The sequence below is a fragment of the Lissotriton helveticus genome, chromosome 11 (assembly GCF_964261635.1).
Source record: "Lissotriton helveticus chromosome 11, aLisHel1.1, whole genome shotgun sequence".
NCBI classification, from domain to species: domain Eukaryota; kingdom Metazoa; phylum Chordata; class Amphibia; order Caudata; family Salamandridae; genus Lissotriton; species Lissotriton helveticus.
This window is the reverse complement of record NC_136072.1, coordinates 66,329,795-66,352,899: the sequence shown is the minus strand read 5'-3', so window position 1 is coordinate 66,352,899 and position 23,105 is coordinate 66,329,795. Positions and strand designations below refer to the sequence as shown.

At 42.7% G+C, this 23,105-nt stretch overlaps 1 protein-coding gene across 3 annotated transcripts in view; it reads right to left on the bottom strand.

The window, feature by feature from the left end:
• The window catches only part of LOC144791017 (cytochrome P450 2J2-like), a 381,495-nt gene that overhangs the window by 18,806 nt on the left and 339,584 nt on the right, over positions 1-23,105 (bottom strand). For all 3 annotated transcript variants that reach the window (XM_078665646.1, XM_078665647.1, XM_078665648.1), the window contains one exon: positions 5,183-5,356. In XM_078665646.1, coding sequence (XP_078521772.1) covers positions 5,183-5,356 — 174 coding nt within the window. The remainder of the gene's footprint in view (positions 1-5,182; positions 5,357-23,105) is intronic.

Below are 23,105 nucleotides of genomic sequence, written 5' to 3'. Positions count from 1 at the left end.
TACCATTGTGGGGACATGGCGAAAATCGCAAGGTCATCACAAAAATTTGTGAATATATATATATATATATATATATATATATATCCACAAGAAGTTGCCATTAGCTTTGGGGCGCACACAGTAACACAAGTGAGGCTCTCTTCTTCTTTTACTAAGAGGTCCTTTTTAATTCATTAGAAACCGGCATGCTTCCAAAATTAACTGTGCTAGGTCCTACGCGTTTGGAGGCTCCTGCCTCTTGATCACGGACCGGAACTGATTAGGGCAGCTGCTTTGTTACAAGTTCCGCTTTTTACTGCAATACCTGCCCCCAGGTGGACTGACTCACGTGTTCAGCCTGCAGGCATGCCGGGACTTGTGGTTCATTGTCCATAACCTTGTCTCGTAGCAGCTGACCGGTAATCCTGTTCTTTTAATAGTTTTACCCTCCAGTGAAGAAGAGAAGAAGAGAGCCTCACTTGTGTTACTGTGTGCGCCCCAAAGCTAATGGCAACTTCTTGTGGATATTTTACGGCCAGCCTGGGTCGTGGGAAGCGCACCGCCATGAAATTCAATACATGGACTGCAGCGGGACACCAAAGCCTCGCAATAGCGGAGAAACCAAGACATCTCAAATCCAGAAACCGGCTTAACTTTCATGAAACCCACTGGAGGGTAAAACTATTAAAAGAACAGGATTACCGGTCAGCTGCTACGAGACAAGGTTATGGACAATGAACCACAAGTCCCGGCATGCCTGCAGGCTGAACACGTGAGTCAGTCCACCTGGGGGCAGGTATTGCAGTAAAAAGCGGAACTTGTAACAAAGCAGCTGCCCTAATCAGTTCCGGTCCGTGATCAAGAGGCAGGAGCCTCGAAACGCGTAGGACCTAGCACAGTTAATTTTGGAAGCATGCCGGTTTCTAATGAATTAAAAAGGACCTCTTAGTAAAAGAAGAAGAGAGCCTCACTTGTGTTACTGTGTGCGCCCCAAAGCTAATGGCAACTTCTTGTGGATATATATATATATATATATATATATATATATATATATATATATATATATATATATATATATTACGCTCAAGCTTTTCGAAGCTTCAAAGAAAAGATGCAGCACTCAAGGAGGGGTATGAATCACGGAAGGATTTATTAGAAGGGAAAAACGCACAGACGCGTTTCGGCGTGAGCCTTCGTCAGTGTGTCAATGTGGACTTACAAGCAGCATGTTAATAAAGTTTCTTTGTAATCACTGACAATGACATAGGACTAGACCCTTAAACATCACTGTGGGCGCCATCTTGGAGTGTTGTTATATCCGACATACTACCACATACGAAGATCGATTTATCATATATCGATTATCTTTGTGTTCGTGTTATCAGGGTATATTGTATATACATATCACAAGGTTAAGACGTGAAATAAAGCCGTGGATCGGCTAGTGTCCTATGTACAAGATGTCTCATCATGATTAATACATTTCCTGTATACTGAAAATAACACCACGGTTCGTCAAAAAGTTCATCAAAAGATTGTAACATCACAATTCATCAAAGATCAATATTAGTCAGTTCAAAATTCAGAATTTACAAAATTTACAAAATGCAAAACTCAGATAAAGCAGAGGGCAAAGCAATATAGGACTGAGCAAAATTCATATCAAACAGAATTCCTGTAAGTCAGTGGAAGGAAAGATTTCCCAATTAAGCATTGGAAACTACAAATAGTATACGTCCAGTAGTGGAATAGTAAGGAGGTGCTAATGAGAGATCCCTATTCTTTCATTGAGAAAGGTCATTCCCAGAAAGTGATCAAGATGTTGTAATGTCACTTTCCTAGATGGAATGCCATTATGCCATATATATATATATATATATATATATATATATATATATATATATATATATATATATATATATATATATATATATATATATATATATATATATATATATATATATATATATATATACACATATATATATATATATATATATATATATATATATACCTATTTGTACCCACTCGTTGGTCACTGTCACACACTCATGTATGCACTCACAAACTCACTCAATCACTTATACACCTATTCATACACCCACTCACACACTTATACATACAGTCACATACCCATTGAGATACTCATGCACTCACTAACATACCCATTCAGGTACTTATGCACTTATTTACAGACTCACTCAGAGAGTCACACACCCATGTACAGACCCACTCAAAGACTCATGCACCTGCTTAGAGACCCACTCATAGACTCATGCATACAGTCTCATACCGACTTAGAGACTCTTACACCTTCTTACACACCGACCTGGACATTCATGTACCCACTCACAGACCCACCCAGATATGCATGTACCCACTTACAGACTCACTCAGAAAGTCACGCACCGATGTACAGACCCACTCAGAGACTCATGCACCCACTTACAGACCCTCTCACACACTCATTTATGTTCTCACAGACCCACTGAGTCACCCATACACCCACTTACAGATCCACTCATACACCCACTCACACACCCATACAGTCACTCCCACACTCAGTCACAGACCATCTCAGAGACCTATGAACTCTGTCAGTCACTCATACACTCAGAAACTCACACCCCCACTCACAAAATCAGTCAGATAATCAGACCTCCACTCACCCAGTCAAGGCTCATGCATCCACTCACAGTCCCACCCAGACACTCACCCTCCCAGACACAGACCCACTCAGACACTAATGCATGCACCCATTCACTCACCCACTCAGAGAAGTATGCTTTCACTCACAGACCCATTGAGACACTCATACACCCACTCACACACCCACTCAGAGTCTCATGCACCCAGTCAATTATACACTCAGAGACTCATGCACCCACTCACAGTCATTCTCAGGGACCCACACACACACACACACTGAAAGAACCACTCAGACACTCAGTCATAGACCCACTGAGAGACTCATGCACTCACTCACAGATCCACTCAGACACTCTTGCACACACTCACTCACCCATCCAGACACCAACTTAGACACTCGTGTATCCACTCACAGATCAAAACAGTCACATACTTACTTACAAATGCCCAAAGGCACTCATGCACCTGCTCACAGATTGAGTGAGAGACTTACACAACCAATCACAGTTACAGAAGTATTGATAGACTGATGCACTGATGTCATCAGTGATGTCACAAGCAGTGCATTGCGGCGGTGCGTGTTATTGTTAGCTCAGCTAACTATAACGGCTGAATGTCAAAAAAACAAACAAAAAAAAAAAACTATAACGTCCCTGTAACCTTTGTTTTTTTCAGTGAATTTCTACGTTTTTTCAAAAATTCTATTTCCGAACTATAACAGCCCTGTAACCTTTTTTTCAGTGTATATATATATATAGGCCGTCCTGTATTTTGCACTTTTGCACATGGTGTTTTAAGAAATAAAACTTAATGAATAACTTATCTGCTGCGGTGCCGTGACTTTCTTGCTGGAAGGAGAGGAGGCGGAAGAATCAAAGTTATATATATATATAACATGTGTGGCATGTTTTCTGGGTAATACATTCATGTTACATGCAAACCAAGCATAAGGGGTATGGCACCATTGACAGAAGTCACACTCAAGGAATAGCCTAAAAATGTTATTTGGAATGAGGAGTGTCAAAACACTTTTGAAACCCCGAAAGAGGCTTTGTGATCCTGCACCTGACTTTAGCAAGGAGTTCATTGTTCAGACAGATGTTTCTGAACATGGGATTGGGGCAGTGTTGGCACAGGTGAATGATAAGGGCCAGGATCAACCAGTTACCTTTATTAGTGGGAGACTCCTCCCCAGAGAGCTTTGTTGAAGTGCCATTGAGAGTTAAGCCTTTGCTGTGGTGTGGCCTCTAAATCCCTAAAAGAAGTGAATTTATCCCATAGGCTGCCAGGAAAACGGTCACAGTCACTTTCACCTCTAGACTTGACTATTGCAATTGCCTTTATGCAGGCTCATCCAAGCAGCTACTCCATAAACTGCAGAAGGTACAGCATGCCACTGTTAGATTGGTATGAAACTTCCCAGCCATAGCTCAGCCTCAGGGAACTACACTGGCTACCAATCCATAAGAGGATACTATTTAAGATCCTCCTGCTGGTTTTCAGAGCTTTTCATTCCACCGACCCCAAATACATCACTGCCCGTTTCAGCCACTACAAGACTTCGAGGGTGCTTAGATCATCCAATGCTAATCTTTTAAAACTCCCAACCTCTCGACTTAAAACCACGGTTGGAAACGCCTTCAAGGCACCAGGCACCAGGCACCAAAGTCTGAAACCACCTCTCAATCTCTCTGTGCTTCATGGACACTGAAGCCACATTCAAAAAGAATCCGAAAACCTGGCTCTTTCTGGCCCAGACCCTCTCTGCCACTCCTCAATGTAGCCCGTCTATGACCTCCTGCTCTCTCTCTCACAGTATCATCACTCCGTATTTATCTGGAAACTTAGCTCAGTGCCAGGATGCTCATGTGCAAGCGACAGGGGTGCTCTATAAACACCTCATTAATTCATTCACAACTTTTTGTAAGTATGCTAGACAAGCCGGCTTTAGTGTGATGATCAAGCGCTATACACATTCACTTGTTATACATGTCACCTTATGACCGGTACACATTTTTAAGTCCTGTCTTTGGTATACCTGTGGAGTGCAGGTGCTACTGGAGTAAATTATGTATTTCATCTTTTTGGCGCTTGTGAAATCACCTTATCTCTTGACATCATGACATTAGAAGGCTACCGCAAAGGTGACTAGCAAACGCAGTTAAAATTCATGAAAACTCACCATTTTGACCTGATTTCAAAAAGTTATTTGGGGTGGCAAGCATCACGGGTTTAGGTGGATCGTATGCTGCACTCACTTGCATAGTGAGTTGTTGCATCATTCTGGTACACGTAGCCTTAACTACAGTCCATAGAGAACCTTCATTACCACACTCACAGGAAAAGAATTAGAAGGGGACATTGCTAATAAAGGCAAACAAATGAGTACAACAGAGATGAACAATGGCAACAATATGCAGCAAGAGAAAATTAATTCACTGTTGTGAGGCATGCAAATGTTCACTATCAAAAATATTGTACATTCACTTGTTTACTATGGCCTGAAGTTGTTGCAGTGAATAATCACATTAACCTTCCTGACACAGTGACTTACTACAGATATCTGATGCAGGTAATAGTCAATCAGGTCTTGAGGCTCGTTGGTCATGTTCCTCTGGTGTCTCCTGATCTCCTGCAGGATGAATGCACGCAGGACCTTGGCATCGTGAAATATCCGCTGGTGAGGCCCAGGGAGGCAGTGCATCAGCCAGGGGAAGAGATCGTAGACCTGCAAAGGTTCAAAGAAAAGAAAAATAAATTGAGCAAGTGAATGTGAGGAGATACCAGTGTGGCTGCGTAATGTACATATTGCGCTTTTACACGAAGTGTATGAACAAAGAGAATCATTCAATCTGTTATTACCAATATCTTGTTCTGATTAGTATTGTCACGCGATCCTATTGCAGAACTCATTAGTTGACAGACGCGATTGCCATGAGCAATCATTCGTGTAGCATACTAATCTTTGTTGTATCACAGCAAAAGGGGTGTCTGCATTTTTTAAGGAGCAGGTCTGTTGCGAGAAATCCTCGTGAAAAGGTGCAAGAAGCAAAGAGAAAGAGCAAATACAATGGAAAGAGAAGGAGCAATAGGACTCCTACTGAAAAAGGCTGCTAACTATATTTAATTATCGCTGTAATTGTTGTCATGTGTTGAAAGGAAGCTCCAATACCCCATCTTGCATTGATGTCGCACTCATTTGCATCAATCCATTCCCAGATCTGTGGGTGCTCACAAGTTTTGAAATGTTATTGAATGTTGACTTGTTTTGAATGACCAAATCTAGTGATGAGCAACAAAATCCTAAGGGGATTAACATAGCCCCTGGTTCGTCAGTAGTTCTTCATTTGATTGTAGGGTATAAGTGCTACATCAGTTTGCTGGTAGCAGAGGATGGTTACATCTGGATTGGGTTAACTGAATTTGGAAGGAGCTTTATGGTTTGGATCACAAAACGAAATTGTCCCCAATCTCTTCTGCACTCCAGAATTCCAATGATTCCTTGTGGCTTAATGGCAGTGGTCCTGTGCTCCTGAGGCTAATCTGAGTAATGAGGAGAAATTAGTATAAGTAGGGTGATATGTCGTGTTAGATTGGGCCATTGAAAGCAGTGTATTACATGTTTTTTGCAGTGCATTATGGGATTGGTATGGGGGTTCAGTGTCATGAAATATGTATGAAAGTTGTGAGCACTTCAGCTATGGAGCTTTGATTTGGGCACAGTATTGACGTTGGTCATTGTGATCGTGATGCTTTTGCCTTTTTTTCGAGATGCACTTTAGTGGTGTTCAAATTGTGTGTAAAAGGGCTTTGTGCGACCACTAAAAATGAACAAAAAAAGGATGGATGAATGCTTGAATTAATTTATGCCACTGGTAATTACTCGGGCCGCATCCCAGCGCATTTTTATTTTGCACACCATGCCACCTCAGTTTGGACCCATCTATATGCAAATCAGTCTTGACCCTCCTCCAGGATGTAGCAAGGATGAGTGTAATGGGAGGCCAGTGTTGCTGGATTCTATATTGACCTGCTGTGGTGAGACACTTCAATGATCCTACCGAGATGGTGTGGGATGGTGTAATGTGGGTAATGGGCCTCTTTTTGCGTGTATGTTAAGTTAGCATGGCTTATTAGGAGTTTAAACGCCATTTTACCTTGTGCTGCTTTTTGCACACAACACTGCTTAGCTGTTTTTGCAGACTTCGCTTTCACGAAGGTCTATACATGGGAAAAGGTTTGTTTTTCGACATCTCTAGACATACATCATCACCCCAGTCTGTACAGTGAGTGCTGAGCCGCCAAGGTTATCATAACGTGCAAGCCTGTTTATAGGCGTGTCCATGTAACACATTCTAGACACAACATTTTTGCACCTGCAAGCCGAGTAGGATTCTGGCGCCTTTATCATAGCACACTTGCCATTATTTCAGACACTTGGAAGATTCCAGGCATGCAGAGAGACTAACCGGTCCTGATGTAATTTACACTTACTGAGCGGACAGGTAAATGGCGTTCACCCTAACAAAGCTCAAGAGACCTTCTATAGTTTTTATAATACATAGTCCTAAATAGGGAGGGTGTTTAAACTAGGCGCTTTTATCACCTGTTTGCACTATCATTGTAATATGATTCTTCCTTTTGTATTTTATGGAATTGTAACCATGCTGAACATATTATTGTTAATCATATGTATGTTTATGTTTGCTAAAATACTGCGCTTGAGATCAAGTCATTAAAATAAATATTGTAACCTTATCGTGTCTCTTTTTTACTCCTGTTGTGGACTGTTATGAGAGTATAACAAAAGAGTGTTCTCACTTCCCACCATTCCTGAGATTGTTCTAAGTCGCATGTTCTAGGTTGTCTAATCATTGGTTTCCTTGCTATAGGACGAGGAGCTAATGTGACACTGATTGCTAGTCTGGTAGGGGATTTTGGGTACTAATGTGAGTTTTTGGCACACCCTAATTCACTGAGGTCCTGAGTCTTTGTGCACAGTTCTGTGTCTGAGCAGAATCCCTGCAACATGGCGCCATCAACGAGTGAGGTCTTATTGTGAGACACTTGAGTAGTGCTTATATCAGTCTACGACCCCCTCACTATTGTTTCCAGTTGACGGTAGTGACGGATAAATAACCTACCTATAGTTACATAGGTTTCTTCAAGCTTGATCAAATTAAAATGATTACTGTTTAATTACTACCCAGTGGTGCCTTTTTGTATTGCATTGTTCTTCACTATTACTGTTTCGATAAGGCTGCGGTTGATATCCCAGCACACAGTCGTGTAGCTGTGCGTAATCATTTGCAGGAATACCTTGTTTCTATGGAGGGACAAGCAGTGGTTTTTGTAGTCTCTGCTGACGTAGCGTACCCATTTGAGTGTATTACTCATGGGTCACAATTCCCACGGTTGATGCTAATTCTGGTGTTTTTCACACGTACACCCCTGCTGATGCTCCTGCAGCGTACGCTCCATATCGGACAGTGGAAATTCCAATTTCTGTTTGGCAGCATGCCGTTTGGTTTAATGGCGCCCTCACACACATTATTACAGCAGTTAGACAAGGACCGTTGTCCATTCCAGGCGCTACTTGGCCTCTTTTAGCTGCATACACCCCACATCCTCAGGAGGGTACGATGACAGCTCAGCAACTGAGGCCCCTATATGCCTCTGCAATTGCAGGTATAAGGGGTCTGTTTCATTACGTTACACGCAACCTCCCAAGTGGGGCTCCGGGTGGTGCAGCGCATCCAGTTGGCGGTGGCGGACTCAAACTTAGTCCTGTCATGATTAATGCGGTCATGGGCAAGCATCCCCAAGATAAGGAGGAAATGCCTTTTTGGCTTGCCGAGAAGTTTGAGTAACTGGAAGCAGTGTTCCTTAATACAAGTCCTGTTGAGAAACACAGAATACTCACGGTTAGTTTGCAGAAAGACTTAGTGCCTGACGTAAATGAGTGTACAACTTGGGGGTTGATTTTTGCAGCAGTCTACACTAGGTGCTTTGGCACCCCGTCGATGACTATACTGCCCTCTGTAATCAAGCGTGTTCAGGATGAACACGGACCAGAGGCGGCTGTGGAGTTAGGAATGAGGCTCGTAGGAACGTTTGACATGGTACGTGATCTCGTCCTTGCTACTGTCAAGGGGGATGCGGTAAGTTTCCAAGTGTCTAATGCTCTGCGCAATGTCCCTGACGCCGATAAACCCCGTCAGTTACCGAAAATTATTACGGAGGCTTATAAGACCGTTGGCCGTAATAGTTTAGGTGTTATGCCTTTCGCTAAGAAAGAAAAGCAGCAGCAAACACAACAAGGGTCATCTGATAAGAATGACCGCCCGAAAGTTCAGGAACAAAATTGGAGTAAGAACAAAAAACAGGGTAAGCAGCAGCAACAGAAACAGGGTCCCCGTCCGGCTTCGCCTACACCTGCCCCTGTTGAGCGAAATATGATTTGCGCGACCGCAGTACTATTAAGTCACCTGATAGGTTTCAGGTTCCTGAACAACGTTCTCCTCACTCTTTGCAGGAAACATCGGTAACAGCCACCGGTGGAGGAGGCGGCGGCAGAGGTCAAGGTGCCCAACAGAGCCATGAGCAGCCTCGTAGGGCTGACGGAAAAGGCAAGCAGGACGAGTCACCGCTTCAAAGACCCCAGTTTCAGAAGAAAAAGGTTGCTGCTGTAACAGCGAGATATGCCACAAATAGTGAGAACGCAGCTTCAGAAATAGACATGGGCGCAGGCACTCCTGGTCAGCGTGGCGGAGATTACCATCATTCGAGAGGCTCTGCGTCCACTACTGAGGGTGACAGTGACTGACACATTCGTTGTAGTGGAAACAGCTGACACTAGAGTGGCTCCCCCTGAAAGACTTTATCAAATTGTCACTGTGATTGAAGGAGACATAGAGCGTACCATAAAAGGTTTTTTGGGGGGAAATCTAACAACTACCTATGATATTTTGTTGGAGGAGGTCGACTGGTCCCCACCTTTTGTCTTAGCCACTCCACAAGGGGAGGAGGTGATCCTCCCTGCTTTCGCACACACAGTGCCGAAGGAGCAGGCTCTGCAGTTTGCAGAAGACTGGGCTAAGGTGCTTGCGCTGGCGTTGTACCGTACTCATTGTGGTTGGGACAAATTATCCCCTCGACATGAGATCCCATTGCGATCGATGCCACAGCCTCAACCCCAATACCCCATCTGGCGTGAGGCGAAAGCCTCTGTTGCCGAAATCCTTGAACAATTGGAATATCAAGGTGTAATTGAAACGTCTGTGTCTCCGATGAACCCACTTTTTACTATGACCAAGCCGGATGATTCGTACCGTTTGGTATTGGATTACTGCCACTTAAACTCACATTGTCGTACGTGTCCAATGCAGAATACTCACATTTCTGCTCTGATGTATAGTCTTGTGCGTAAAAGGTTCAAAACCACACTTGACAAATCCAATGGCTTTTTTGCCCATAATTTGTCCTCCCTTAGTAGTCAGTGGATGAGTTTTACCTGTGGTGGCAAACAACACTAATTCCTTCGATTGGCTATGGGCTACAAGAATAGCCCAGGCATTTTTGCCGCCCAAATAGTCTCTCTCCTTGAGAGACTCGACGCAGATGCATGTTCGTATGTGGATGACATTTATCTCACAGACGACGAGTTGTGGCTGCATCTGGGCCATGTAGACCGCATAATTTGCCGTTTTGCGGACTTTAGCTATAAATTTACCTTTGCGAAATCACACATTGCAGAGTACAGAGTACACAGTGTTGTTTTTGGGCTACGAGCTCAACAATGAAGGTGGAGGTTTGGCTCTTCACTTCTTGGAGAAATGCAAACTTTTGCGGGCTCCCACAACACTGAAAAAGCTACAATCTCTACTGGGTTTTTTGAATTTCGGATGTACATACATTCCAGAATATGCCCAGCATATAAAGTCGCTTTATGCGTTGATACAACCTACTTTTTCCAAATCATGCTGGCTGCCAGAACATTCAGCCATCTTGCAATTTTTGCAGGCTGATCTACTTGAATCTAAATTCTTGTCAACTTGTGATAATCATGCTAACCTGGTGATAAGAATCGTACCAGGGTCTGTGGGTTTCACGTACCTCACTTTTAATGAGGGAGACACAGTTCCTATCGCTTACAAGTCACACCTGTACACTTTGGCCGAGTTGCTGTTTTCCACTGTGGAAAAAGTTTTGACAGCAGTGCAAATGGCGATTCTTAAGGAATGCGCACTGTAACAGGGAAAGCGCATTGTGGTTGTTACATTGTATCCTGCCTTGGAGGCAGTAATGAAGGCCAGTGTACCAAATTCCAAGGCCTTGCACCCTCGGTGGATACAATGGGCTACATCCTTGACATCCCAGGATGTAACGTTTATTTTTGAGTCCTCTTTGCAGACTCAGGAGTTCTTGCAGTATGAGTTTGACCATCCTGCTCCTCTGACTATGCGCCCACTTGAGGATTTTCGTTGTATCATTTACACTGATGGAAGTGCTCAAGCGGCTACGGGTTCTAGACACGCGTATTCCGCGGCCTGCGCAATTGTGGTTGGTACTATGGTGGATGGTGAATTCAAGTCCGATGTCGTGCATACACAGACGTTATACCGCTTAGTTGGCAGAACTACGTGCTCTGATGCTTGCGTTGGAGTACGCTGACCCCAGTGTGACTACTCTAGTTGTGAGCGATTCTTTCTACTGTGTACAGTCTTTCAATGACAATCTACCCTTTTGGACTCAAAATGATTATTGTGACTCCAAGGGTCGCACAATAAAACATAAAATGATCTGGGTTTGAGTGGCTGAGCCCAAAGAAAGATTCCCACTCGTTTTTGTAATTCATACTTTGGGCCATCAGCGCGTTGGGGTTCACGCTGTTGGAAACTGTCTCGCGGACGAGACTGCGAAGAAAGCAGTAGCAACATTTGCAGTGGCAGCGGTTGCACGTTCCAAAAGTAAGATTGATGATGAAATCTTGGCAGCTATTGCCGCTACTGAGAAGGGAGGTAATTATCCTAAGGGGTTCCCTTCGAAGTACTCTTATCATTTAAGTGCTGATAAAGTTCCTTATGTGATAATTAACGACATTGGTGACAGGTTGATTCCCAACGCGGACCGCAGACAGGCTTTGATTACAGCAGCTCACCCCGGGATGGCTTCGGCGCATGCCGGCATGTCAGCTACTGTATCTCTCCTCCAGCAACGATATTGGTGGCGGGGTTTGTACAAACAGACTCGTGATTTGTCCTTCAATGTGGCATTTGTCTGCAAATTAAACCTTCTTCTGCTGCACGCCCGTCCCAAACTCAGTTGTACAGATCTAATAAACCACTTGGGTGTGTTTATTTGGATCACTGCGGTCCTTTCTCCTCTGATACTGCGTATAAGTACATCTTAGTAGCAGATGACTCTTGCACGCGCTTTGTCTGGGTGTGGCCTCAAAGGAGCACTGATGCTAGAACTGTCATAAGGGATTTGCGTGTCTTTGTGGGAATTTTTGTGTGTGGTACCTTCCTTTCGGACCAGGGTCCAGCGTTTGCCTCTAAGGCGTACAAGGATGCCATGGCTTCATTGGGGGTCCAGGTCAAATTTTCGTCTCCATACCGACTTGAGGGTAATAGTGTTTTGGAGCGGATGAACCGTGATTTAAAGCAATCATTGACAGTGAAGGTTTTAGGTGCTGGCAGAGATTGGCTCACCCACCTCAATAGCGTACAACGTGCACTAGATAATCTCCCTAGAAGGTCTCTGGGTGGGCAGACCCCATACAAAACGCTCTTTGGCATCAAGATGTTTGTACCGGACCTTGATGGTCTAGACATGGCGGCGGGAGCCGCATCCTTTGACGTAGATGAACATTCTAATGTTTTGCAGAACCTACAAAAAAACAGAGACAGTCTTGCACAGGAACACTTGCCCTCCACAACTGAAGCTGTGTTGCAGATTCCGGTAGTCGACTGGCTACCCCAAGTTGGCGACCTGGTCCGGGAGAAGATCGACAACAAAAAAGAATTTGGTCCTTCCTATCGCGCTCCAGTTGCCGTGCTTGGCATGCAGGGTACAAGAACAGTCATTTTACCTCCTCTTCCTGGGCGGAAGGGGAACAGGTACATTTCCATTGACAATGTAAAACCACACAGGGTGGCTGATCCTCTATAGTATGACGCCTGCGGTTTCATGTCCAGCAAAGGTGCGACACTCTGTTTTGGCCCTGGATCCTGCCGTCGGGCCTGATGTTGAAATGAGTCCACTTACAAATCCTTTATTGAATTAACCTGCTGGTGATCCTCTTAATGACTCTGAATATACTTACCCCACTGACTTGTCTATGCCTAATTTGGAGACCCGTGTGGCTAAGCAATCCCGTTTTTCTTTTGACACTAGCTCATCCACATCTAAGTCCGCTTCGAAAGTAATGATTTTTGCTACCTGGTTTAAAAAACATTTTTTGATTCCTCCTTGGATTTATATTTGGCTGGTGCTGATTGCTATTTTTTTGTTAACGTCCATAGGATTTGTGGTATATTTTTTCCGTTTTATTAATGGACACTATGTTGAGGAAAGAACTTCAATTCGAGTGATTGATGGAACTTTGGCTCCCCACTCCTCTTCGCACATCATGAAAAGGGACCAGACATTTGTGAATATAACTGCTTGGCCCGTTTTAGATGGGATTGCATGGGATGCTGTAAAGTTCCAGATACATGGTAACAAAGAGGTTATTAATGTTTCCAATGAACTCTGTGTTTCTATGGGGGATGTGGTTAAACAAAATATTCGCTCTGATGATTGGGATGTTAAAGCTGTTGAGGCTTTACTTACTGATTTGAAATATTGTGCTGCTTTCGATGCTGAAGATTTATATTTGGAATCTGCAAATTATGGTGATTTGTATTGTTATTAGCATTTTGGCAATCACTTTTTGCATAAAACTAATTCATTTAGAAATATGGTTAATTACACACAGTGGGAACACTGTCCCGCGCCAGTGGAAGGCAGCTCGAAAACGTTTTTGAAAAAGTTTTCCTATTTTACTGATTTTGATCAATCAAACCCTAATGCATTTAATTTTAAATTGACTGAAAAGCCACACTAAATTACTGTCTTCGAAGTCCTTTATTGACCAGTTGGCTGTTGGGGACTATGAGCTGTGGAAAGATACTATTGATCTTAAATCTGTTTGGGGTTCTAAAAGTTAGCAAGTGCAAGGCACTGAGCCTTTGGATCGTGCGTGTCTCATCCCTAACCATATGTTGTTTCTGAATGACACTATTTCACAAACCACCTGCTTTAGATTGGCTACTTCTAAAAAATGAAATGCTCCTTCATTTCCTGATTTGGGTGAATTTCCCCATTGGAATAACTATACCAGTAATTCCCCTGAGTGACTTACTAGCTCTGTTTAGAAATTCCTCTTTTAATGTTTCCAGCATTAATCCTGAAGTCTGGTTGCTATGGCAAAAAAGTGCAGATTCCTGCCAGCACCATTTTCTGGGTCTGACCCCTGGCTATACAGAGGTTAGAGTTGATCCCCACTTTCAGACTCAACATTCAGTCACCACCTATTCTGTAGGCAAATTATGCCAGAGTTGGCTCAGACATTAAATGATTTTGTGAAAGGCCCTGTGGGTGGCAGATCTAAAAGATGGATATATGCTGCATATAATGAGGTTTGGAAACTGTCACAGATTGAAGCTGCTTCTAGGCTTAGATCTATTGATCAAGCCAATTTAGAAAAAGTGCCTACACTGGTAGGTAATAGCATTAACACCGTTTCTTTCCGAATTTACACTCTGGATAATATTGTGTCATCTGTGGTTGATATAGTGCAAGAAGATGTTGCAGTATTGTATCATGGGCAAAATCAATTGCGTTCTGTTATGCAGTTTGCCTGGACTTTGCAAACGTTAAAAAATGGCTGAGTTCCATGGGATTACATGAACACGACTTTGTTATTTCTGCCTTTCAATTTGACTGTAAAACAGCAATTCATGTCGATGAAAGATGCCATGTTTTCACTTGTGCATACTGAAAACCTAGAACCTTTGCCTTTCTCTGTAGCAGAAGCCAATTTGGCAGTATGGCTCATCCATGGGTTAATAACTTTACCGTTCTCACTTTTCAAATTCGAGAATTGCATGAAACATTATGCCATAGGCAGATTTGAACCCCTGGGTGGAGCTTATCTTCATGAAGTATGGAATCTCCCATTCACATATAGATGTTTGAGGGATGGTAAAGAAGTTTTCTTAAATGGCGAAGATTGCACCATGACACCAGATCATTCATTAACATGCAGAAATCTTCAGTTACACGGCTCTTGTAATGTGCTTGCACCAAATTTAGTGTGTGTCCTGAAGGGTACTCCAGTTCCGGCCATTACACCTACATTTACATTGCTTGCCAATGGTAGTTATTTATTATTAAATAATGAAGAGTGTTGTGGGATGCACGCTGGTATTGCTTATATCGTTACCGTTTCCCAGCGTGTAACTTGCTGCAAGAATGTGTTGTTCCCTCCTCCGCATGGCAGGCTTGATGTTTCCATCTGGCCCTCGATTCCGACCTTGAAAGCAGAGTTCAACAAGATGAGCAGAATAAGAGCTCTTTTGTCCCAGAAGGAATTCCCCCTTACATTTGCGCGTGAGACATTCGTCCTTCACGTTGCAAATACTCGTACTAAGGTAAATGCCTTATTAAACATGGACCTGCCCCTGCATTTCGGTGCTTTGATTCACACTATCTTGAATGCCTCGTCGACTACTGGCCTGGCGCACTTTTTTAAAGTAGTATGCTCTGGCCTTGTGATCTCATTTCAGACTGTTTTCGGTGTGATCCCTGCATTTTTTCGAGTGTCTTTGGAGGGTTCCCCTTGCTCCTGGCTTTAGGCGCCGGCATTGTGCTGCTGTTTTGTTTGCTACGAAAAGGATGTGCAGTTTGTGGCTCACGACGTTCTGTCCCGGCTGCTCCATCTTCGTAACCGGATGCTAGAATACTATGGATCGCTGCCTTTGGCAACACTAAGTGTGGCGTATAGGTTAACATTCCGGTTCTCTTCCTTCACTTGCGTGCAGCCTGTTTTCCATTGCCCGGATTGTGATTTTGAATGGGCCCTGGATTTGTATCTCAGCAACACGGTGTCTCCTGACCTGGATTTTAATCTACTAATGAGTCCCTTAGTTGCTCATGAAATAGATTGTTCTAGTTCCGGGATTATGGCCTGCGCAGCGGCACATGAGGTTCTAGGCAATTGGAACATTTGGACTGCGGCCAATGACTTTCTGGATCGCAGTTATCTTAAAATAAGCCCGAGTTGTCCTCTGATGGTGCTAGAGGCTCTTGCAATAGAGGAACATGTATGTTCTTTCCCTTTACTTAATTGGATGGCTGAAATGTTCATGGATGATAACAACGACTTCCTACTGGAGGCGATTGCGACAAATGGTGCTTACACGTTGTTGGACTGAAGTACGGATTTTTTTCTGCTTCATAGACACGTAATTGAACTCGTGAATATTTTCCTTTTTCAAGTCCTCATTTTTTTCATTACATGTTTGGGGTCTTTTTTCACACCATAGCCACCTGTGTTTATTTTCACTGCTTTGATTATTTTCAAGTCTCGTTCCCTGATATCAAGTTTGGCAAAATTTCTGAACTTGGTTCTGTCACATTCTGTCTCGTTCAAACTCGTTCTGTGAAGTTTGCCCTGAGTACTGTGTGTTCCCCGAACATGGGGAGGTGGGTGTAGTGTGGTTTATGGGCCTCTTTTTGCGTGCATGTTAAGTTAGCATGGCTTATTATGAGTTTAAACGTCATTTTACCTTTTGTTGCTTTTTGTACACTACACTGCTTAGCTGTTTTTGCAGAGTTAGCTTTCACGAAGGTCTATGCATGGGAAAAGGTTTGTTTTTCAACATCTCTAGACAAACATCATGCCCCCAGTCTGTACAGTGAGTGCTGAGCAACCATTATCATAACGTGCAAGCCTGTTTATCAGCGTGTCCATGTAACACATTCTAGACACAACATTTTGGCAGCTGCAAGCCGAGTAGGATTCTGGCGTCTTTATCATAGCACACTTGCCATTAATTCAGACACTTGGAAGATTCCAGGCATGCAGAGAGACTAACCGGTCCTGATGTAATTTACACTTACTGAGCAGACAGGTAAATGGGGTCCCCCTAACAAAGCTCATGAGACCTTCTATAGTTTTTATAATACATAGTTCCTAAATAGGGAGGGTGTTTAAACTAGGCGCTTTTATCACCTGTTTAGACTATCATTGTAATATGATTCCTCCTTTTGTATTTTATGGAATTGTAACCATGCTGACCATATTATTGTTAATCACATGTATGCTTATGTTTGCTAAAATACTGCGCTTGAGATCATGTCGTTAAAATAAATATTTTAACCTTATCGTGTCTCTTTTTTACTCCTGTTGTGGACTGTTATGAGAGCATAACAAAAGAGTGTTCTCACTTCCCACCATTCCTGAGATTGTCCTAAGTTGCATGTTCTAGGTTGTCTAATCATTGGTTTCCTTGCTATAGGACGAGGAGCAAATGTGACACTGATTGCTAGTCTGGTAGGGAATTTTGGGTACTAATGTGAGTTTTTGGCACACCCTAATTCACTGAGGTCCTTAATCTCTGTGCACAGGTCTGTGTCTGAGCAGAATCCCTGCAACAATGGAATGGTTCATACCATTCAGAAGTACTGGTTTAACACCAGATGAAGGTGCATAGCAGAGAGTTTGTTTCAGCGATGCATAATATGCCAGCCGTTAAATGCCAGCAGAAGGACAGTTGTGACCATGTGTCACACAAGAAAGTCCGATGTCCCTTTCACTCGCATTCATGTTGACTTTGTTAAAATACCTGTTTGCCAAAACCTGAGGTACATCTTAGTTGTTGTCTGTTTTTTCTCTTGCTGGGTCGAAGTTTATGCAACTAGAAGGAGCCATGGCCTTACAATAGTAAATTGTTGCTGAGGGATTTGGCCCCTCATTTTAACATGTCTGTTTATTTAGAATCAGATTGTGGTGCACCCTTTAAAAATAATGTCATGGAGTTACCCTGTCTACCTCTTGGCAGGCCAGAAGAGTCAAGAATGGCGAAACAGGTCAATGAAATACGTTGAAATCCAGAAGCGCAAAACTGCACGCCTCTTCTTCCCTCAAAAGGTCAGATGTACTCCCTCTTGTCTTGATGAGTCTCAGGTGCTCACTCTCCACCCATGAGGTGTTTATTGGGAGACCTAGGAGTTCCCTTTGTACCCACAGGTGCACTTGTAAACATCCCGGATGATATTGTTCTTGAATATTGCAGAGGGCTTGCTGATGTGGTGTGTCCCATATTTCGTCAGGTTGACTTTGCGACCCCAGCAGCAGAGCAGGGACAGTGCCACAGTCACAATCCCTGAGATGGGATACTGGTGAAGAAGCACATGCGCAAGAACTGTTTGGAGCCTCATTGGAAGAGCCCTGACCAGATAAACCTTGTGACCAACACTGTTGTGAAATGTGCTGGATTGCTGCAATGAAACCAGGCGTCGCACTTGAGGAAGGTGGGAAAAACTCTAGAAGAAGTGGTGACAGCGGCCATTGATTCACCAAGTCACATCCTAGACAGACATGTCTATCCTCTAGAAGATGGATAACAAATTGACTCTCTGCAAGTAGCATCCAAATTGGGCAGTCGGACCGTCCGCATGCTTGTCGGCGATCTCCTGACCACCGTAATAGCGGACGGCGGTCTGACCGCCCAGCATCATAATGTTGCCCTTAACTCTTAACACCAGCACTAATAACAGTCCACCACATGGTAACGCTGTCTGTCTAGTGTTGAGATGAGCACAACAACACTGTTTAATATTTCAATATACAATGAAAATGATTAATACTTCCCACCCATGCCAAATTGAAAGCTTTGGGTGGACTGGAATAGTCAATTATCACACTTGTAGGAGTGCGATGGTTAGTAGTTATGTTAGAATCGTCACTGGCAGCACTGGCAGGGGCAATGGGTGGCCTTCCGAGAAGGGTTGATATCAAGTTATTATATAGAGATAATTCTGTAGGTTAATTAGGTGAGAACATACATTTTAGGTTATCAGATGAATATTAAAAACTTTTTTTAGATCTGTATATTTTTGACCTGCCTCTGAGGGGGTGACATATTACCACCTCAAAGTCACCTATGCATTAGCCTGTAGTGAGACAATAAATGTGTTCTATCCATAGGATTTTCTTGAACTGTATCTTTTGACTTTTGATGTTTCTTTTGAAAATGTGCATCTTGTTAGGACTTTGTATACTTCCTAAGGAAGCAAAAGCATGGGGACCATGTCTAGATATGTCGCACACATTACGCAAATTAACCAAACAATGGAGTTAATAAATTTACATGTAGATTAAATAAAGGCGAGAATAAATTTACAGAAAAGCTCAATGAGTGAAAGGTAAAGTTCAGTGAGAAGGCGGAGGAAAAGAAAAGGGTTATGCTGGAGAAGTGAGAAAAACAGGTGAGATATTCAAAAGTGCACTTAAGGCTTAGTCTTGATAAGGCAAAAAAGGAACACATATGCATGGCACGTGAAAAGAAACAGAAAAAGACAGCAGAAATAGTAGGTTGGAGTAAGTGTGAGAAAGGTATATAGCATATAATACGATGCTTACTGGACGGGAGCCCATTATCAAAGGAAATTATTATGTGTGTGGGAGGACAGCCTATTTGAATCTCACCCGTAACTGGGTGGGTAGCTGCTACTTGGGCTTAATATTTCTTTGTGTTTATCACATGCGTGAGATGAGTGAGAAGAAAAAAAAAGGTTGTGAGGGGGAAGAGATGTAGTGCAGGTCAAGTGCTAGAGTATATATTTGGTTCTATGACTCCTGCAGCAGGTGTAGCTTTAAATGATGTGAAGGTTAGGAAACTGTCTACATGTGTGGGCAGATTGGCTTTTAACATAGCAGGTCCTCTGACAAGTATTAATAAAGAATGAATGGCTATGCGAGCTATGGTTGTGCAAAACAGGCTGCTTTAGGTATATTATTAGCAAAAGACGGTGGAGTCTACCACATATTAAAGATTTGGTAAATATGCACAGGATGGATCTGGAAACATTCAAAATATAAAATTCAGAATGATTATGTCAGGAAGACTTATTAACACCAAAAAAGGCCATATTTAGAAAACCAACTTTTTGCTATGGGGTCAAAGAATACCCCTTAAATAGGTTATTTAGTCAAATTTTTTTTTAGTCCTGCAACAATCAATCTGCATCAAGCTCATAACTTAATTGATTCTTGACGTTTCGACCCACGTATTCTGTGGAAACTGGTCTTCTACAGGACAACAAGGAAAGGATACACCCGGATAAAATCGCTATGGTGAGAGGAGGTATTACTATAAGGCCTTCATCCTGGTAGCCACACAGAATTGGAACCATCCACAGTCCTGGCTTGGAGTCCATTGACTATAAGCTTCAGTGCAGTGCATCATCGAAATAAGTTCTGAACTTGATGTAGTCTGATTGTTATGGGGCTAAACAGGGATTTGACAGCTTGCCCCACATGACAGGCTTTGTATTTAACTCTTCAGAGGTTCTTATTGTTTGAACATGTGCTGTACATTTGTATTTTGTTGTGCCCTAACTTTCACAAGCATACCACCAATCTCACCTTGTGTAACACCTTTATTTATAATACCTTTGAATTCTTAAATACAGTATTTTTGCCAAAGTGGTGTGTTGTTGTAAGTCATTACATAACCTGTTTAAGGGGGATTCTTTGACCCGTAGCAAAAAGCTGGTTTTCTAAGAATTTTCTTTTTATGGTTTTAATATGTCTTTCCAACAGAGTCATTCTGGAATTTTATGTGCATGTTAAAGGTTCAGCAAAGCTGCACATGTGTGCCTAATAACAGTGATCAGATTAACAGGTATGTTACTAACATCAATGATTGTCATGTGCGAATTAAAGATTCTTGAAAAACAAGTGCTTGAGAAACAGTTCAAGGTTTTTTAGAGATTGGAAAAAGTTTTTGAGTGGCTCTGCAACATACAAGGAGCCATTCTATATAGGATACTAACACCTATAATAATTATTTTAATTAGCGTAGTAGATGTCAGATGTCTTTGGTTGAAGGAAAGCTGAATTGTGGAATTAATGAGAAGCTGTCAGCTCCGAGCAGAAGAAAAAGGAAGAGAAGAATATGAACTGAATGATATCTGATCAAAGTTCTTTGATTAAATGAGGAGAAGGAAGCCAGATGGGAGTACCTGAAAGCAGAGAAAACTATAGTAAAAAGATATGTAAATGATGAAGAAGTGTTGTGATGATTTAAAAAATCATCAGGTGTTGTTGGTATTGCAGGTTTACCTAAAACTCATAATTGTATTAAAATTCTGTGATTAACCTATGATGAATTTGAGATATGCTCTTAAGGTGTTACATTTATTTTAACATTGGATTATGTAGGCCTAGATTTCAAAATGGTTGCTGCTGTCAACAACATCTTCCTCTGCACTCAGTCATCTCCCTGTCTCTCCCTTTCCCCACCATGAACTGGACTCAGCACATGATTGTTAGTTTGTACATGAGTTTTGAAACACAATGTGACACTCTCTCATGTACAATATGATGCTTTGTTCTCAGGCTTAATGTTTTTTGCTGTATTGACATCATCTATTGGCACTACAATGTGATTCTAATGAAAACCTGACCTTGATATTGTAGTAATATTTGTACTAACTATAAGGTGTTTCAGGAGCACTGGAGATGGGAACTGCAATATGATTCTGTGGGATAATGCTGACAAATGGGATTTCAAACTCTATTGTTCTTTCTTTAGTATAATTGGATGGGACCATGAAACCTCTGCACATTCACGCAAAATGTATGAATCTTATGGGTGTGGGACTCACTCTACCTTGATCTTTTAGACGGTCCACTGGCGGTCTGACCTCTGATTTTCTGTATTTATTCTGAGCTTCATGCTATTTCATTGAATTGAACAATTGTTACTTACCTGTAAACAGGTGGTTCTCCAGTATTGGTGTCTTTCATAGATTCACATGCTTGAATATTCCCCGTCGTCGAAGTGGGAGTCCCACGGTAATAAAATAGCAATAAATGCTAAATATATATACATATCATAATAATATATAATACAAGAAAAGAAAGGAAATACACTGAAATCCTCTAAAAACCATTCCTACATAGGAATGCAAGGCAAAGAGAAAAATCATTTGTAACACATTAGTGTCATTATGTTAGTCCAAACTGCAGCCAATCAGGCGCCAGCACCCTCTAGAACCTTCTCCTCAGAAGCTCAAGCCCTCAGATTTTCGTAGCACAAAGTAACTAAGAGCGCATGAGGAGAAGAGAGCCTCTGAGGGGAGGAGGGTGGGTCGCATGTGAATCTATGAAAGACACCAATACTGGAGAACCACCTGTTTACAGGTAAGTAACAATTGTTCTTCTCCAGTATTAGGGGTGTCTTTCATAGATTCACATGCTTGAATAGAATAGAAAGCAGTAACCTCCGAGAAACTCAGATTGCTAAGCATAAGAAGCATAGAACCAGACAGTACTATAATAAAAATAATACAGTACATAACAGCAAGCAATCACAGGAGATAATAAGGAGGAGGGAACAGGGGCTCACCTTACTGAAAAAGATGGCGAAGCACTGCCTGCCCCACTGCGGTATCCGCTTCGTTGATGGCATCCAAACAGTAATGTTTGGTGAAAGTGTGCCTGCTGGACCATGTCGCTGCACGGCAGATCTGATGAAGTGGTACACCAGCAAACAGGGCGGTGGACGAAGACATCGCCCTCGTAGAATGAGCCCTCACTGAAGACTGCAATGGTCTGCCCGCTTGTTGGTGGCAGAAAGCAATGGCTGAGGAAAGCCACCTGGCAATCGTCGGCTTGGAAACTGGATGTCCTCTGCGCAGTCGTCCATATGCAATGAATAATTGGTCGGACTTGCGGAATTGAGCAGTCTTTGCAATGTAAAACTTAAGACATCGCCTGATGTCTAACGAATGTAGGCGTTGCTCCGCCGGAGATTTAGGGTCTGGAAAGAAAGTCTTAAGGAACACAGGCTCATTCAAATCAAAATCCGTAGGTACTTTAGGTAGGTAAGAAGGGTTGGTACGCAGTGCCACTCCATTCGGTTTGAACTGTAGATAAGGGGGCTTGACAGTAAAAGCGTGAAGGTCGCTCACGCGACGAGATGAGGTCAAAGCCAGAAGAAGTGCCACTTTCCAAGTGATGAATTTTATGTTGGCCTTATGGATAGGCTCAAATGGTGACTTCATAAGTTGAGCTAATACCACATTGAGGTGCCAAGCTGGCGGAGGGCGACGCACAGGTGGAAACTTGCGGAAGAGCCCTTTGAAAAATTGACGTATAACTCGTGATGAACAGAGGGATGAAGAGCCATCATGTCAGA